The 20,037-nt window shown below is 47.6% G+C and overlaps 1 protein-coding gene across 5 annotated transcripts in view; it reads left to right on the top strand.

The window, feature by feature from the left end:
- COL16A1 (collagen type XVI alpha 1 chain) overlaps positions 1-20,037 on the top strand; it is a 950,832-nt gene that overhangs the window by 417,510 nt on the left and 513,285 nt on the right. For all 5 annotated transcript variants that reach the window (XM_078680648.1, XM_078680645.1, XM_078680647.1 and 2 more), the window contains exon 9: positions 1,948-1,992. In XM_078680648.1, the coding sequence (XP_078536774.1) occupies positions 1,948-1,992 (45 nt within the window). The remainder of the gene's footprint in view (positions 1-1,947; positions 1,993-20,037) is intronic.

Raw genomic sequence — 20,037 nt, 5'->3', positions numbered from 1 at the left:
AGGAGAGACTTACATATATTGTTAAGGGAAATGGGGGGTTTCCATTGGTTTGAATGGCAAAGTCGAACTAGCAGTGTTACCACTGGCCTTCCAGTCTGCAGTGGCAGGCTGGGAGCCATTTTGTACTTTGTCACACACGGGGTGGCATAATCAGTGCTGCTGCCCTGGGTGGAAACTCTGCCTTAAATGCCTTGACTACCATATACTAGGGACTTATATGTAAGTCAGTCTCTGCCAAGTGGGGGTAGACAATTCGACAGACAGTTTGTAAGGGATTAGAACCCTGGCAATGAGGCCTGGTTAGCAGGCCTTAGTGTAATCTCAGAGTTAAAAAACAAGCAGCATCACTCCATAAATGTGGGAATGAACATACAAAAAGAGGCATTTCCTTACAGTGGGTCTTTAACAACCTTCTTTGTGAGTGGATGTTCAGTTTTCAGCTTTGGCAGCAGAAGCATAATCTCAAAATGTGTTCACAGGAGTCTAATAACACATTTTTAGCAGTAAGACCTCACGCATTCGTGGCAGGAATCTATCCTTGGGCTTTTTGCCATCCTTCTATGCTCAAGCTATGGTGGTAATGAATTATCTCCAGATGTTATTTAGGAGAGTCTAACTTGAAGTTTAGCCTCCAGTATTGGTAGCAGGGCTTAAACCTAAAGCATTGGTGAAAGAGTTACCTTCGTGCTTTGAAGGTAAGACCCTTAACATCTAGCTTTATTATCAGGATTTGAATTTTGGTTTGGTGGCAGAAGTTTCACATTGAAAAGGAATGGCTGTGTTTAACCTGTGACTTTGTAGCAGAAGTTGCTTTGCTTGCAGGCATTTAACTTTGATCTTTGGTGACAGGTGTTCGGCCTTGAAGTTTGACAGCCGAAGTCTAGCCTGAAACTTTATTGGCAGACATTTAACTTTTCACTTTGGTCAAAGGAACTAACTTCCAGGTTTGGTCACAACAATATAAACTCTAGCTTTGATAACGACTATATGTTGATCTTTGGTTTAAGGAGTGTACCCTCGATCTGTGGAGGTAGGAGGTTAACTTCCAGCTTTGGGGGCTTTTGCTCAAGCTTTGCTACAAGGAGTTTAACCTCAAACCTTGATAGGAGACGTTTAAACTCAAGATTGGGTGACTTGCGTTTATGCTCAATGTTTCCATTCCAGCTTTGGCGGGAGTCTTTTAATTTCTAAATCAACAGTAGTTCAACCGCAAACTTTGATCGCAAAAGTTTGACTGTGGGCTTTTGCAGGTTGTTTCTGCTTCTCGTTAATTTGCTTTGTATGGTTTTGTTGCTGTGGTGTAAATATTGCAGTAGCAGTGGCATCTTTGGAAGTGAAATTTAGTGGACGCACGTATTAAGCCACAGATAAAACTGATGGGGCTTATGCACTCACTTTTTACGATTTACCTCTATAGGCGGCCCCATCGGTTTTATCTGTGGCTTAATACGTGCCTCCACTAAATTTCACTTCTAAATGTGCTACTGCATCTATATATATATATATATATATATATATATATATATATGAAAAAATATGTATATATATATATATATACATGTTAGAACGTATTATGATATCTTATGATGTTAAATATACGTTTGCTTAATCTTTAAATGTGACTTTGTATGTATGTGTGTATATTTCTATATAGTTAGATACAAAGTCAGTTTTAAACATTTTAAGCAAAACAACTCCGCTTTGCAGAGAAATGTATTTGGACACATGCATGGGTGTGGCAAGGTGCTGTGTCTATTTTATTTTCTGTGTTGCCTCCTGGCACAATCAACAGCTGTGGTGGTGGAGTAGCCAGGGTGGGGGCCAGGACAAACAGAGTTGGGGTATGGGCCCAGATTGCACCACCCTCTTGAGACGTCAGTATGTAGCAGTTAATTAGCTTCACCTCTCCATCCCTAACCACTGAACATTCTCTCTATTTTCTTACAGAGGTCCGCTATATCCACTGAACAACAGGGCTCATCTGTTAATGAGGTAAGTTTGACATTCGATGACCTTTAACTGTTTCAGTCAGAGGGGTGCAGCCATGGTGCATGGGAAACGGATTCAGCACATATCTGACTTGCACAATCACATGTGAGGCACTCCTATAGCTACATCAGCCACACATAGGGCATTCCACAGATGAGTATATCTCTCCTAAAGACAGAATCTTTCTTTCCCAAACGTTCGCAAAGGCGTCTCACTTAAACAATAACTCCCCTAGCCCTGATGGGTGATGCATACAAGCACGGGCACGCAAACCCCCAAGCCCACAGACTCAGAGACGCACAGGTTATAGAGAGACATACACACAGAATCAAACACGGGCATGCGCACCTGTGAACCTGTGAACATTAAAAACATGCCGACCTGGACGGGCATACATGAATGCTTTTACATACTCATACTCACATACAGAAAAACACACACAAAGGTACACACTTGCTTACAGACATACACATACATACAAATGCACACAAAAGTAAAGGCACTCAGACACAAATGCATGTATACGTGCAAGTGTTGATAGATACACACACGTGTACACACACACACTTTGACATACACACATTTGCATGCACGCTCGCGCAGCATGTGCCTGGATATGTAGTGCTGGAGAATACCCTTAACCGGGACGGTATATGTATATATATATATACATATATAGTAGAGCAAATTGCGCAAGCGCTTCGGGAGGGCTCACCGCTTCATCCGACCCTCCGGTCTGTATTTGGCTCCTCTGCAATGTTCACAGGTTCCCTTGAGTTAAAATTGGGTCCGACGCGTTTCGGGGCACAAACGCCCCTTCCTCATGGACTATGCGCAGTTCAACACCATGTTCTCTTCACGCTGTTCAAACGCGTTTTAGTTTGAACAGCTGGCGTCGTCCTCCCTGAGTGGGTGGAGTCTGGCAACACCGGGACTCTTGGTCAACGTAGTCCTGTGAAGTGAAATAAAATACAAACCTTAAGTAGGCTGGCGTGTCTGCACTTGTTATTACTGTCATTATATATATATATATATATGTTTGCTCCACAGCACCAGTAACATGGTGCACTCGCAGGTGGGTGCTCCTAAATGCGGGGGTGCTCCCGCATAACAATTACTGCTCAACTCTCCTTCCAACAAAGACCTCTGTCTGGAAAAGAAAGCACTCACAGGGGCTGGTCACTGTTATTTTATTCACAGCGAGCTTTGCACAAACGAAAACAGACGCATTATATATATATCTTTAAACAGCTCACCTTCTGTCTCTGGTGTGAAGCGAGGTCGGAGGAAGGAGCCTGCACCACTCTGTGATTAATATGCGCTCTCATCCGACTCTCTCTCCAATACCAGAACATGTCTTTGCCGGGATAGTCCTTGAAAAAACGGTACTGTCCGGGCAAATCCGGGATGTCTGGTCATCCTACTGTTAATGTGTTGCATCTCCAAGTACCAGCGCTGTAGGCAGGGCCAGCCTTTGGGCATGGACGAGCTGGGCCCAGGCCCAGGGCGCCAGCCTTCAAAGGGGTAAAAAGAAATGTCTGCATGAAGGCCCTGCAAACAGCAATGCCTCTCTACTATGGCTCCGGTGATTCCGGTTAAAGTGTATGTAATTGTTTTTAACATGCTTCAGTTGATGCATTTAGCACTCTATCAGCCCATTACCTTGGCCTCCCATCTATCTCCCACCCCTGCTACCAAATATCAACAGCCCCTCCCCTCTCAGCAAAGAGCTTGGAGCCTTTCTGAGGCAGCTAATTTGTGAGTCATTCAGATGAGCAAGGGGAGGTGTGCAAGTGTGTGTTCAAAGGCATATTTGTGCCTTTATGTAGCCAGGCAGGGAGTGACCTGTGAAAAGTGGCTGCTGGCTCATTTTATTCACCAGCACTAGCAAGGGTGGCACATTGTTTTCCTTCTAGGGCGCCAATGGAGCAAGGGCCTGCTCTGGCTATGAGAGAGCTCATCAGATTCTCCCAAATAACTTCTGGGCGCACTGAACTTCCCCGTGGCACAAGCCATCATGATTATTGTTTGAAATGGTCACTTGTGATGACAAACATGACCATGACTCTAAATGTTTAATTTTTTGTCACCAGGCTTTACATTCTGGAATGTTATTCAGATGGCACGTTAATCAGCGGGGGGAGGGGGGTTGGAAAAAGCCTCTGCCCCACCCCGATCGAACTCTCAAGTCCTGACCTACAATTGTATTAGTAAAACGACTTACCTTGTACTCATATTTTCAACATGCTGTAGTGAGTTGCATCGTTAATATTACTGTCAAAATAAAAAAAATATGTGAATAATTTTTCTTGTTTACCTAGTTCTATATCACGTGACAAAGGTGTGCTTTATATTCAAGTGCAGAACTCGTGTATGCCCTCCGCTAGCAAAGAATTACAGGTCTTGTTTCACTGTGAAAGGTGATAGCAAAACAAAACGACATCCCACTGCAAGCATGGGCTTCATTAGTTATTGATGTACACACTCTGACAACATTCCCCAGAAACATGCCAGGCCACATCCTACCCAGCCTGAGGACATACATAAAACCTTCTATGGTGCACCATTAAGGAACAAACACATATGTGCACATTAGCAACACTTAGAAAGGCGACACTTCTCCTTTCTTATACACCAATGAAACACTACAAACATGCAGGAAAGGCGCAAAATCACAGTGCTAAAAAGCTCTGCCTAACAATAAGTTGAAAAGAAACAATCTGCGGAACACTAGAACCTAAAGTTACATATATGCACACAGAAGTACCTCTTCCTTTCATTTCATTTGGAATTGACCCGACCATCCTACAGTCCATCCATAACACACCTACCTCTGACCAAGCCATGATAACAGGCCTCTCTCCTAATGCCCTCACTGCACTTCCGAGGCACACCATCACTTTTCAGTTGCAACCATTTTTTAACTTCACCAGGCAGTTTGATAAATGTCCAGCAGCTAACCTCTTACATGAACATTTTTAGCGCTCAAGTGTTCATAGCACCTCTTTTGTTTTGCTCAGATCTGGGCAGCTGCAAATTTGTTTCTTATAATCCATTGAAACCACTTCTGTACCTCCTCACTTCTTTGGGCAAAATCACAAATTAAGTTTGTATCTCCTGGAAACCTCAAAAAGTACTGTCACAGTCATTAAACCATAGTTGTTTACAATACCCTTCATCAAGTCTATTAAATAATTTCACACATTTCTGACTAGGTCCTTATGTTCTATTATGGCTCTCGTATACCGTTCCACCATGCCATTCATCTCAGGGTGATACAAATAAGGAAGTTGTTGCTTCAGTCCACTAACCTAAAGGAATGGCCACTGGAATTTTGTTTCCGGGGAGCACCAAATTATTCAGGAGGGTTGACTAAATTATGCAGCAAGAAATGGCAAATTATTTGGTGCAATACAGCACATTTTGTCATTATATTACTTCATAATTTTGTCATTTTTATACATGTTAACTGTAGGCAAAAGAATCACCTCACTAGTACCATTAGAAGATACAAAATACAACAAAAGCAACTGAGAGGTGACCAGTCAAGCTTTGCGAAGGGCCTTCCAAAGTGTGGCAACACATTGCTATGTATTAGTAACTTTTTGGTCCAGTTGACCTTTGGAACATTTAAAATCTGCAATTTGTACAGTAGATAGTGAATAATGTAGCAAATCCATAGTTAGGAGGAAAGTGCTGGTGCTGCATAAGGGCATAATTCCAGTGGCCCTCCACAAAGGTGGTGAAAGAAGGTGGCTCATTGTTAAATTTGAATCTGTGATTGCAGGTGGGGAACACTTTTTTTTTTAAACCGACACTTATTTTCCCTCATCCGACTTGAACCAGAGCAAGAGGGAGAAAAACAGAAAAGATGCAAAGAAAGACTGAAAACAGAGACAAATAAAAAAATGAGGGATGACAATGAACATGAAAAGTGGGATAAGGGGGAAGGGATCGTTCGTAGTTGATAAAAGAGGCATTGAGTGGAATTAAGACTATGAAGCCCGGGTATTAGGCAGCTCAACTTCCAATATCACTGTCAGTGGGCTTCAGCACCTCCACATTCCATAGCCCTGTCCGTGGGCTTCTGAGCAAAACTTTGATCTTGGGATCTTGGGACTTATACTAATATAATAAAGAGAGAGCCCAAACCTTTGAGGCGGGTAATCTCAGGAACCACAGCACCAATCACAACACCCAATACAGCGTTGGAAAGGGCAGTTGCAGCAGAAGGACATAGGCTATGCAGATGCCCACCATATACATTTAAAAGGTAAAATAACCGTGCCAGCAAAGTAGTCCCTTGTGGGCGTGTCTGCGTTGTGCTGTGGGCGTGTGCTGGGGGCGTGACAAACGCTGGGGGCATGTGGTACGTTCCACCCTTCATGCCATGTCTCATATCGTGTGCTAATCCCACCCTGCTCCCTTTAAATACCCCTGCACCCCATAATCATAACCCACCCTTACTCCTTAAAATACCCCAACACCCTCAAACACTAACCCATCTTAACCCTATAAATATACCCTGTACCTCAAAACCCAAACTTACCCCATGAACCCTAAAAAAAACCCTATACCTCAAAAGCCAAACCTAGCCCTGAACCCTAAAAATACCACTGTATCCCAAAACCACCCCTGAACCCTAAAATACCCCTGTACCCCAAAACCCAAACCTAGCCCTGAACCCTTAAAATACCCCTGTACCCCAAAACCCAAACCTACCCCTGAACCCTAAAAATACCCCTCTACTGCAAAACCCAAACCTAGCCCTGAACCCTAAAAATAATCCTGTACCCCAAAACCCAAACCTACCCCTGAACCCTAAAAATACCCCTGTACCCCAAAACCCAAACCTAGCCCCAAACCCTTAAAATACCCCTGTACCCCAAATCCCAAACCTACCCCTGAACCCTAAAAATACCCCTATACCCCAAAACCCAAACCTAGCCCTGAACCCTAAAAATACACCTGTACCCCAAAACCCATACCTATCACTAAACCGTAAAACTACCCCTGTACCCCATAACCCAAAACTATATCTGAACCCTTAAAATACCCAAACACCCCAAAACATATATTTCAGTACCCCAAAACATATAGCCCTATACCCATACTTACCTTATCCAAACATTAAAAAAAACATGCTTTTACCATTCATGCATTTACAACGAATTACGTTGTAAATGTATGCGTGGTAAAAGCATTTAAAATGTAATGCCATGCGTTATAATGGCATTGCGGAGTCATGGTACTTTAGTAATGAAAGTATGCGGAGTGATGGTATGCGGAAAGAAAGTTGCAGAATAATGGGTGTTTACCCTCCCCGGTAAGTACATTGGTGGCATGGTGGCCCACATCTCCAGCAATATACTCATATTTTTTCACCACCCTTTTGAAAAATGCACAGGTCTCTCTCATTGATGGCCAGCACCGACATACACTTTTAGAAACACCTCCCGCCACAAGTTCTAGAATTGCGAACTTTAGAGCTGGGGAGCTACGTTTGAATCTCGGCATCAGCTCAACATCCTGTGATTCCAGGCAAATCGCTTTGTCTTCCCGTGCCTACCACAAATGAATGTGTTCTTCTGTAATGTAAATTGTGCTCATGCCATGTTGTCGAGTTTGCGCTATATAATATTGCAAGGAAAAATAAAGTAGGGAAACTCGAGTTCACACACTACTGAACGCGCACTCTTAAGCGCATCAGCAGTGCACTGTGAATCAGAGCGTTTCACAGCACTGTCACAGATAAGAAATGCTATCAAAACTAAATCCTACAAAACAATATACTACTGGCCAGCAGCAATTCATACCCGGACAACGTCGGGACGGGCTGCTAGTTCTTAATAAAAATGAAGAACTGGCTGGACTTCAACATCAGTCAACAGTCCTTTAGTGAGTAGAAGACTCTCTCTGCTAAATCTCATGCATGAATTTGGATACAGCTTGCAATAAATATGAATTTTTCTCAGGAAGGCATGTTTAGGAGATCTATAGGAAAATCTCTCAAAACTATCATTGCAGTTCTACAGAGTTATGTCTAATAATCATGAGTGATTATCTTATAAAAGAGTCCTATATTACCATGGACGTTCGCTTTTGATTTAACATCAGTGTAGACCGGTGGCTGTTTGAAGGCGTAGTAAACATGCTCCCTTACTTTTTCCATCCTCGCTTAGCATTGGCTGTAACTCTGAGGGTGTACCTGAGTTGGGCTTGTCTGTAACAGCAAGCATGCTCACACTTTTTTCTGTGTTCATTGAGACATTCTCTCTGGAAGTTCAAACATTCACATTGTGTGTGTATTCCGGAAGCAGGGCCGGCTTTAGCGCAGGTGGTCCTCGGTGTGACAATCTTTTTTAGCCCCCTTCTTAAATCAGGGTTGGATTGGGATTAAAAATCGGCCCGGGCACGATAAAAAAAAAAGTGGCCCACATTTGCATAGTGCCTTTGCAAAACACTGCTTTGGTGAAGTTTAAAATAAAAAAAGGGGGGGGTGTAAAAAAATGCACGGATTAGCTTGCACTGGTGAAACGCACCTGAATACAAGTGAGGCCACTTTTGCTCCAGCACCCTGCGCTCTGCCCCTGCTCAATAAGCATATGTTAATGGGCCGGCCCCAGCGAGAGAAAAGGAGTGACACCTCTGCCCTTTGATAAAAGGGAAGTAATTGAGGCCCATCTACCTCCAGAAAGGCCACTCAGGCACCCACTGGGCCGCTGGCAGCATCCGAATAACGTAGAAACTGCCAAATCGCCCCTCAGACTGCTCAAAAAAGCAGCCCAGAGCTGGAACTGGACACAGGCCCCTCGGGCATTGCCCGAGTGCCCGTGTTACCAATCCGACACTGCCTCTTATGACCTCCTCCTTAGATTCCCTCACTACCACTCAGAAAAAGGGCTCCTCATCTCTACATAGCCCCTCTCGCGCATACATTTCATTTGTTTTAAAGTGCTGGTAAAGGCTGACTTTTTTAATGAACTCAGCTATCCACTTTAAATACACAGATGTTTTTTGCAGCAGGCATATTAACCCACTGCACTACTTCATGGCGAGTCAAAACTTCCACCAGACAAAACTCTAATCTCTCCGTCTAGCAGGAACATTAACCAGAAGAGTTATCTTGACATTTGTATTCCTGCCTGAAAGCTAAACGCACAAGGCACTCTGCAGAAGGTGCTTTTAAATCACAAGTTATTGCTAAATACAACGCCCCCATCTGAGGACTGCACCCCCATTCCAGGTCAGTACCCAGTGCAGCTGCACCTGTCGCACTGCCGCTGTCCGGAAGCATTCATAACTGGTTTCTATCTCTTCCGGGTCCTTTATTGGGCAAGGAATACAACTTCTCTAGGGGAACAAGCTTTGAAAAGGGCCACTGCCGGACAGCTTCAATAGCCCACGGTCAGTGGCTTAGCTGGCTATCTGCCTGGAAGTAATGTCACTGTTGTGAAGGTGGTTGCGGGGGCACGACCGTAGTGGAAATGCATGTGTGTCTGGCGCGTGTGCACAGAAAGATTTCCAGTGGTCCGACAGGGTCGCTCTTTCTCAGTTCCGTTCCGCCGGGCTCCGCTCCTGTTGGCACACCTGCGATCTGCTGCGGTTGGACCGTTCTGAGGCGAAGTGCAAGTCCAGGAGCTGTTTTTCCAGTCCCTTATGTACCCGGACGTCCAGCGAAAGAATCCATCTGCGCAACGCGGCCAGCTCTTTACCTCACCGCTTCTCGGAGGTCCTCCCGCGCTTTTACCAGTCTTTGCGTAATTATCGTGCGGCATTGTGCCAGCTGCTGCATGGACAGAGTGTGATGCGTGGGCCTGGGAAGGAAGGAAGGAAGGAAGGAAGGAAGGAAGGAACAAAATAGAGAGAGGCAGGAGGACGGGGGCTGGGGGACCGAGAGTGGGGGGAACGAAGGGAACAAACAGGCGGATGCTGACAGCGGGAAACTGGAAGATGTGAGCAAAGGGGAAAAGGAGAGAAACAGGCAGCAGAATGCAGGGAGAGCAGGGAAAGCAAGAGAAATACGACAATAAGGAGAGAGGCAGCCAGGTAGGGAAATGCCTTGGGGGCAGTCAGGACAATAAGAACGGAGTGACCGAGGACAGAGACATTGAGAGGAAATGAGGGACAGAAACAGGAAGACATAGAGGGGGAGAAGTGTTGAAATAATACAGACAAAACAAAAGGACAGGTGGGGGCCCCGGAAGAGAGGCTCCGGGCGGGGCGGAGAGCGGAAGCTAGTGAAGAGGGGGGTCAGGGTGTTTGGAAGTGGAACAGAGCCGGAGGCCGCCAACTCCCTGCCAGGGGCCGCCATGCAAATATGTATCCATCCTCAGAGGATTAATATATAAGGATATATATTGGCGTGGCGGTCCCTGGGGTTTGGCGGCCCTGTGCAGGTGCACAGCTTGCACATGCCTAAGGCCGGCCCTGCTCTGACTCAGCTCAATGTCCTCTTGGACACTCGAGTCCAAAATGAGCCAAGCTTTAATGTGGCTTCTACCTGCCACACACACTCCCTTCATGTACCTAGATTTAACAATAAAGCATAAACCTGTGGTGTTAAAAAGGAGAGAACGTGGTAGCCATCTAGTCAGGGAATTGAATAATTTAAAAACAGAAAACATGGGATGAATCCTGGCTTCCCTGCTTGACCAAAAGGTGGGATCTAGGCATATATTTTATTTTACAGAGCCCCCTTTTTCCTCATTATCACATATGAAAGCACCTTCCAATAAGTGAGTTCAGGATGCGCGCTGTACAAAAATCAGATGTATTAAGATGAAACACCTTTTTAGGGCTCGGACTCCTCCCCACTGTAAGTGGGGGAGGAGTTTCGAGATCCTAATGTTATTAGAAAAAAAAGAAGAAGTATCCTTAGGGCCTTGGCGAGAGGAATTCCACACATTCCTTAGCGTGTTCTGTCATCTGGCCAGTGATTCGTCTTTGTTGTGTTGTCGTTTTAATAGGCTTGAAGTGATAGGGTAAATGTAGTTTTGTTCCGCCATTTTGGGCATATTTCGTTCGTGCTCGCGCAAAGAAGTACATTAATTATAATTAGGAGCTGTCAGGGTGCCTCCGTAAGTGAATCCAGATGGCCGGGCGCGTTCACCATTCAGCAGCGCTCAGCGCGCAGCTGCTCCATGCCAGGCCGTGAAAGGGCTTCATTAGTTCAAGAACAAGAGTCTGACGTTCTGTCATGGGCTGTTCTTTTAATCTCAGTTTCATCCACAGATTTATTCGCGTGTGTTTTAAAGAGGCTGAAGGGAAATCCGCCCAGCAGACCGGGAATTCGGCTCCAGTGTTTTACTTCTCTGCAGTGGCTGCTGCAGCCCCTCTGCCTGGTTTATAGCACTGCATTCCGAATATGCAAATGCGCTATTCAGCAGAAAGTTTTTATGGCTGAATTTCTGTAGCAACACAGGGGATGCGCGTTTACTGGGCCAGGTTAGCAGTGCATTCCGCAGATAAAATCCGGGTTTCCAACAGCCTGAAGGATCTGCCTTGCAATACTTTTCGTCAAGCGGGCTTAGTTTTTGCACGGGAAGTGACTTGTTCCATCATCCCAATGCTTCCATCAATGCAGAGACCCTTGCACTGTGGTTCAAGGCTATCTGAGGAGGCGCATGGCAGCCAAACGGTACAACGCCACATCTTAGTAGCTATGGTGCTGTTCCGCTCTTACCCGTTCAAGCACAGCAGCTGCAACTTGATGTCCGGTGTTGCGTAACTTCTTTGTAAATCTAGGCTACACTGTATAAAGATTAAAGAACTGTTCTATGTGCGGCGTGCGGCCGACGGATGACGTAAGACTGAGACCGCTGTTTGCTGATCATAGGTTAGCGTGCATGGTGAAGACGACTTCGGATTTCAACGGTCGGAGTTGTAAGAGCTGGGGCCAAACATGGCTCGGAGATGGGAGAGTGCACAGCTTGTTTGCAGAGCGCTTTTGGACCCGTGACAAGAATGTGCCGAGCTCTGCGACTGCAGCATTGCAGCGATGTGTGTATATCTCCACAGTCGGCGTTGCCGCCTCCTCCAGCTGTTCTGCATCTCCACAGCTGGGAGTGTTCGGAGTTTCTCTGAATACTTTCTGCAGTGCGTCTTGGCTCAGGGAACCAGAAATAGAAGGGCACACGGCAGCTCAGTTCCGGAATGCATAACAGTGCTCACGGTACGGGTATGCCCTGTCCTTTCTTCAACCCTGCCAAAGATGTGCCTGGAGGGCAGGCATCGGGTAACAATGAACTGTGTGGAACGCTTCGGCACGTGGGCGGTGAAAACGGGCAGGACCGCTTCGGCCACACAGTCTCGATATTATAGCAGATCATTAGCTGAGCTCGTGCTTTCAGAGGAGATTAGAAGTCGGAAAAACTGACATTTATCACACTGTGCTCCTATTATTCATGAATATTCGATAACATTCTGACATTCATGACACGTGCCAACACACTCACCACCACACTCACTCCCCAGGCTCACCCCCACAGACTCACCACCACACACTCACCAGCACACAGAAAACAACACACACAACAACACACCCCCAGCCGTCAATGAATGCTTTCACCATGCACAAACACCAACAACCATCATCCATCTGTGCACGCTTTTACCAAGCACACACCCACCAGCCGTCAGTGCACCCTTCCACCAGGCACACACACCTCCAGCCGGCAGTGCACTTTTCCACCAAGCAATCGCAGTATGGTACACTTTACTTTTAAACATATTCATATAAAGCACAGCATGCCACCATTGGTAAAATTACAATTCAACCAAGATACTTCCACTACACACCACATGCACACACTCCATAACACATGGCAAAAAGACATTGGCATTTACAATGCCATTAGCTCAAACTCAAATAAATCCGAGCCCGATTGCATTTCTAATGCTTGTTTTAAATGTTTTCAGCTCTTGGCTCATGCACTGGCTCTTAGAGCCCAGCCAGACTCTTGCATCGGCTCTGGTTTGGCTCTCCCTCCCAATTTGTTGCCCTTTGGAACCCAGTTACACCCGACTGAAGAGCCTCAATCAGGGCAAACCCGGTCTTGGGTTACTTGTGTTCTTGTTCAGTTAGGACCTGGGTTGGCAGTTTGGGTTGAGCTGTCTATATTAGTGCAAGGTCAATACTGGTTTGCATATGGCTGTGTCTAACCTGAGGTGGCTTGGTGGGCAAAAGAACTATGGGTTGGAATGCTATCCTGAACGATTGCCAGCGGCTCGGCTTACTGCAAGCATTCCTTCCATCACCTTTTGGTTGTTTGACTGTCCTTACTATGTCATAAAGGCACCAGCTGGGACAAGTATTGGCAAACTCAATAGGTCTGGCTTTTTGTTAGGGGAAGTGCCTGCTAATTGTTGGGCCGCTTTTTGTATGTTGCCCCAGCTACTATGAAGCAAAAAAAACATAACGAAGCAATATCTTGGGCTACAGCGGTATGGACCATGGGAGAAGACCACCTTTGCTGAACAGACCACAGTAGCTGAGTTAAACTGGACCCCAGAAAAGACTGTTATGAAAAGGAGACAGAAGCTAAAGTTTGTGTTGCGTGGTAGACATTTTTGTTGAAGGAGCAAATTTAGATGCATTTTTAAGGAGGCTTTTGTGTGCACCCATCTTTACTTTGTGAAAAAATAAAGCTGTAAACCCAAGAACATGGTTTCTTAGTCAAGTAAAACAAATGAATGCCCCAGGGCAATTATTGAGTAGTGCTGTTTCTATATGACTAGGGAAAGAATACAAAGAAAAGGCACTTCCTAAACAAAAAGCCCTAAAACTTCAATTGCAATGTTGACGTTTAAACAAGGTGCATACATTAAATAATTCACTTTTGTTCTCAATTATAAGATGTATATCTTGTGGCATCTACATTGTTACAATAGGACTTTTTGATGCCCATCACTGAGACTAATGGGAACACGGATGGGACGAAGTTGCCATCAACGATATGTTCTAGCCTTGGTGGAAAGCAGTGGTTAATTCGTTAAAAAAAAGAAAAAAAAGTGCCAGGGCTCTCGTCAGAAGCAGCGTGTACCAGCCCATTTCCCTGTTAGCGAAGCCTAAAAGAGAACCAACTCCTTACCATGAAAGTAGGGGGGGGGTTGGGGGAGGAGTGGCGTAATGGCCAGCACACTCTACTTCGGAGCTGGAGAACCAGGTTCGAGTCTCAGCTTAACAACCTTTGATTCTGGGGGCGTGGCTTGGCGCGCGGCAAGATGGCAGCGCTGTAGTGCTGCTCTGCCGGCCACCGTGAATAATCCTTCAGTATCCTGCCCAACCCGAGATGCCTGCCTAAATTCTTGGTAGGGAGCGACTGCTGACACTATCCCCCTCGAGCCGCGGTGTGTCTTTGAGCGGAGCTGGGTCCGTCTGCTGCGGGGGGGCCGCCTGACTGATCCGGCCCTGGACGGGTCGGGCTCCGGTGTGGAGACGACGAGTGCTGCTGGCTTCAGAGGGGCCCCCTCGGATCCTGTGCTGCCTGAGGTGAGCTGCTTGTCTGCATGGTGCGAGGGAGAGGCTCCTCGGCTGGTGCGGAGCGCTGAGATCTGCAGAGCGGAGGCTTATCGGCAACGGGGGTCAAGTCTCGCGCTGCGGGACGGAGGCTGCTGGTGCTGGGCAGCTGAAACACGCGAACGGCCGGCTCCGACGTCTGCGCTGGGCCCCAAGCAGGCCGCGACTGTGGCCTAGGCTGCGGCGATCGCCGGAGACATACTAGCGGGGGAGGAAGCTCGCTACTGTGCCTCGTAGTTCTCCAGGGCCCACGAGGAGGCGGACGCCACGACGAAGCACACTGCCTGACTGATAGTGGCTGAGGTGGTGCGTGTGGCCAATGATTTCGGGGGATTGGGGTTCTGCGCCGCGACGGCTGGACTGTGTATAGAAGGTGAGGAGCTGCTGTGTGCCCCCCCGGCTATCGTATTGCTGGGAATAATCATCGTGGTGCTAATTTGGATCATAGAGACCGCACATGGACATGCTTGCTGGGGCCACTGGGTAGGACAACCACCGTGGTAGGAAAGCGGCAGGGCCTGGGATCACACTGCTGGGCCCAGTGGCTAGTGTACTAGGGCCGCGCTGGTCGTGCTGTGCGGAATCGTGCGCAGAGCTTGTGAATTAGAGGGCGCACTGCCTAACTCTGCATTGGGGATTGGAGAGTGGTTCCCCGGACTCCACCAAGATCAGTGCCGACGACTAGCTTGATTGCACCATCGGGGCCGTCACCCCTGCTGTGGCAACATGGGCAAGCCAGACAAATCCCAACCGAAATTGACATTCGAGCTACGGAAGGGAAACAAGCCGGCCCAGGGGGAGATCTCTGACTCTGAAACGGACGCTGCGTCTCAGGGCCCCACTAACTTGGAGAAAGCGCTGGCTGCTATTCAATCTAGCCTCCATGCGATAGATGGGAATATCGAAGCACTAAATGGCCGCATGGACCAGTTCTCTGCCAAGCTGGACAGACAAGCGGCACGTATAGGGAAGGCTGAGCAGAGGATTACTGACAATGAGGATGGACTCCGGCAAGTGGCAGAAAAAACGTCGGACATTACTAGACTACTGGCGGTCATTCAAGCCAAAAACGAGGATATTGAAGCACGCTCGAGGCGTAATAATATTCACATACTAGGACTGCCGGAGTCAACAAATGTTGGTAGACTGGAGGATTACGTCGAGACCATGCTCTGAGACATCTGTGGCAAGGACGAGCTTTCCCCCATGTTCGCGGTGGAAAATGTGCACCGGTCGCTGGCCGCTCGCCCACCTCCTGGCACTCCACCACGACCTATCATCATCAGACTGCTCAATTACAGGGATAGGGACACTGTGCTCCGCATCACTAGACAAAAGGGTAAAATCCCCTACCAGAATAATCCACTTGCGCTTTACCCGGACTTTACGGCGCAGGTACAGACCGCGAGGAAAGAATTCCAAAACGTGAAGCGGCTGCTCCAGCAGGAAAAGATCCCATAGGCCATGTTGTACCCGGTGCCACTGCGCATCGGGGAGTTCGAGGTAGGAAAAATATTTGCTACACTGAAACAGGCGATGGCTTATGCTAAGACTCTGCAGAAACGACGCAAATCACCTGGATCCACATCAGACGTCGAAGACTGAGTATTTTAATGTACTAACTGTCTGGCTTTCTGTTATGATTATCTGCATGAGGGGGGTGTTCCTGACTCCTGGGGTCTCCTACGGTGGTGGGATAGTGGGGAGGCCCCCATGTGTTTGCTTTATTATGCTCAGCTTATGTTGCCGGGTCTGACTCCAACTTGCTGGATGGATTTCTGACTTGGCGTGGGGGCTCCCTAGGAGACATCTGCATTACTCCTTCTTTACTAAAAGTGTTTCGGGAGGGTTACCATGTGTTAGCTGCGTTGGCCCGCTCCCGCCTTATGCCGGGAGTGACTGCTGCCGTCACGATCCCCAGTGGGTATGACCCAAAAGGTGTTATGGTTGCTAGAGTTGTTGATGTAGGGGGAGGAGGGGGGGGGTTGATACATGTCTTTGGCGGGTTGGGGTTGCCAAAGTGGGAGGGGGTAGGGGACCGGGGCTCACTCTCTGCATGCAAACTTGGATCTGTAGAGCTGCCATCTTTGTGGCGGATGGAGTACATGTGCTGTTGTTCTTGTTGTTACAGGACGATGCTGGCTCTAACCTTCCGGATGACGTATTGAATGGTGGGGGAGCAGTATAAATGTATCACCTGGAGTGTACGCGGGTTAAACACTCCCAGAAAAACTAGGCAGGTGCTTGCACATCTAGATAGGCATGGTGTACATGTGACCTTGCTGCAGGAGACCCACCTGACCAGACAGATCGAGGTCTCGATAGCACGGCATTGGGCTACCTTTCGTTTGGCCTCATCGTACTCTAACTATGCACGGGGGTATTGATCTTGATCAAGAGGGGGGTTCCATTTCAACCACTTGACACCTGTGTGGATGGCTAGAGCCAATGGGCGATGGTTCGTGGCAATCTGGGAAGGGCAACGGTAAGTATTGTCAATGTCTATGGGCCGGTGGTTGACGAGCCAGCATCCTTCCTGACTTTATTTCAGATTTTGCGAAAATGGCCGGAGACGGCACTGCTACTTGGAGGGGATTTGAACACTCATATCGATCCGCAGCTGGATAGGTCCACCTCCACTGGCACTAGAATGGTTAAATTTGCTCAATGCATACGTGACCATATGGTGGAAATGGGACTGGTAGATGCGTGGCGTCTACGTCACGCCGGGGTCCGGGAGGGCACACATATTACACCGGCTTACAATACGTGGTCACGGCTTAATTACTGGCTGTTAGATGGGGTAGCTAATGGATGGACGACAGAGGTTAGCATATTGCCGAGAACTCTCTCTGATCACAACCCAGTCCTGCTTCAGATACTGGTGCCACAGAATGTGCGGCGTCCTTTCACTTGGCGATTCAGGGCAGACTCGCTCCTAGATCGTGTATATGAGGACACAATCCGGAAGGCTATAGTGCAATATTTTGAGATTAATGAGGGTACGGTTGACACTGAAGCTACCCTCTGGGAAGCATTTAAAGTCACAATAAGGGGGGTATGCATAGGGACGTCGGCAGGCATACTACGTGATCTGCGGGGACAACTGAAGCGGACAGAGGATAAACTGCGTGAGTTGGAAGCTTCCTATGATGCGTCGCCCACATCCGATACACTAGCACAAATTAGAGAATACGTGGAAGAATATAACTCGTTAGCAACTTCTGAGATAAAATACCTTTCGAAGAGACATGTAGCTAGGGCATATGGGGAAGGGGGTAGGCCCGGCAGGGTGCTGGCCAATCGACTGCTGGAGCGCACAGAGGCTCCATTGATAGATCATGTTGTGGATGATTTGGGTGTCGACCACTTTACCTCTGAAGATATTCTAGACCAATTTCGCTTATTCTATGAGACTCTGTATGCCTCCCGGGGTGACATGTCTGAATCTGATCTCGGAGAGTACCTGTCTGACACAGCATGCGCCTGGCTGTCGGATGCGCAAAGACAATTTCTTGACCTCCCTATAACTGAAGAAGATGTAAAGGCGGCCATTCTATCATTGCCTAACAAGAAAGCTCCGGGGCTTGATGGGCTGACGGCAGAATTTTACAAACGGTACGCTGATCTGCTTACGCCCCATATTTTGGCAATGTACGTGGAGGCGCACGAGGTGGGACAGCTCCCCCCATCGCTGCGACAAGCGTTGATCATCACGCTACTGAAGAAAGACAAAGCCCCTACTAGATGTGAGTCCTATCGCCCCTTGTCGTTGATCAATATCGACGCTAGGATCCTCGCCAAGGTGTTAGCTTCCAGACTGCATCCCCTAATGCCTTTACTGGTCTTGCCGGATCAATCTGGGTTTATCCCAGACCGCTCCACGTCCTGGAACCTCCGTACGATCTTCGCTATGTTTAATGTCATAGATCCTGAATTGCCTGCCGTGGCTGTGTTATTAGATGCAGCCAAGGCGTTTGACTCGATAGAATGGAAGTACATGTTCTCTATCCTGTATAGAATGGGTTTCACCCCCCGTGTTTGTCCGATGGATTCAAATCCTGTACACGGAGGCTTCGGCAAGAGTGCGAGTGGGGGGACTCACCTCGACTCCTCTGGCCATCCAGCGTGGCACTAGACAGGGGTGCCCACTGTCCCCCTTTCTTTTTGCCATCGTTTTGGATCCCCTAATGTGTAGAATTCGCCAACAACACAAGGTTACTGCCCTGTCTTTTGCTCACAGACCAGTAGGGATATCTGCCTACGCAGATGATATAGTGTTATACATTCGGGAGCCACAGATATATCTATCTCGTGTCATTCGGGAATACATCAGATTTGATCTGTTTTTAGGGACTGCACATTAACTGGGAAAAGTCTGTCGTTGTTCCTCTCACACCAGCCACCAAGTCCCCACAGATGGATTACCCTCTGTTGTGGACGGAGGATCCAGTGAAATATCTGGGCATATGGATCCACCGTGATCCGACGATTGTGGTGCGGGAAAATTACGGGAGGGCCTACACTGAGCTGGTACAACAGATTGATCGCCGGGTGGGGTTACCCCTGTCACTAGCAGATCACATTGCGGTAATCAAGATGGTGGTGCTGCCCAAGTTCCTGTACTTGTTTTGTAATATCCCCATCAAGTTGAACAGACAGTTCTTTAAAACCGTGCAGACTCAGCTGCTACGTATGGTATGGGGAGCGAAACCCCCAAGGATTAGTTGGGCCCTACTGACATTACCATTTGACAAGGGGCGATTCTGTGCACCGGATTTCTTTCAATACTACCTGTGTGGATTGGCTCAATTTGCGTTTTTCTGGTTTCGTCCGCATGGCTTTATTCCGCACGTGGCGGTGGAGGGTGGGGATGCAGGGGGTGTTCCTTTACACGGCACACACCCAAAACCGAGATTAATACCATTGATGCCACGGTTTCGGCCTGGCAGGACATTGGGAGGAGGACAGGGAGGCTTCCTTTGTATGCGCCGGAGTTGCCTATTGAGGGGCATAGTGCTATCTCGGTTGCGAGTGAGCAGGGCTCGGTCCGGGCGCTTCGGGAGGCGGGCATTTCTGTTTTGGGTGACCTATTCCGGAATGGCACATATCTCACAGGGGATGATTGGAGCTATGTCTCTAACCCGACACCACTCTTTACATACACATGCTATAGATTGCGTGGCGCTATTAGGGCTCACTACCCCAGCTTCCCAGAGGAACCACAGGTATCTAAGGCCTTGCAGTTGACCATCACATCGGCTACTAAAAGACACTTACTGACTAGACTATATAGGGCAGTGCAGGAGGAGACGGTGCTCCCAGAGGATAATAGTCTGGGGCGGTGGAACATGAGTATAGATACACAGATCACGACAAATATGTGGGAACAGATATGTATGGTGACATGGAAACTATCAGCTAATAGTAACTTACGGATCATACACCTGAAGTTCTTGCACCAGGCATACCACACCCCTAAAAAACTTCATAGAGTAGGACTTAGGGACACAGATTGTTGTAGACGG

Source organism: Lissotriton helveticus, chromosome 3_1 (assembly GCF_964261635.1).
Source record: "Lissotriton helveticus chromosome 3_1, aLisHel1.1, whole genome shotgun sequence".
Taxonomy (NCBI): Eukaryota; Metazoa; Chordata; class Amphibia; order Caudata; family Salamandridae; genus Lissotriton; species Lissotriton helveticus.
This window is presented reverse-complemented; position numbering and strand designations above follow the sequence as displayed.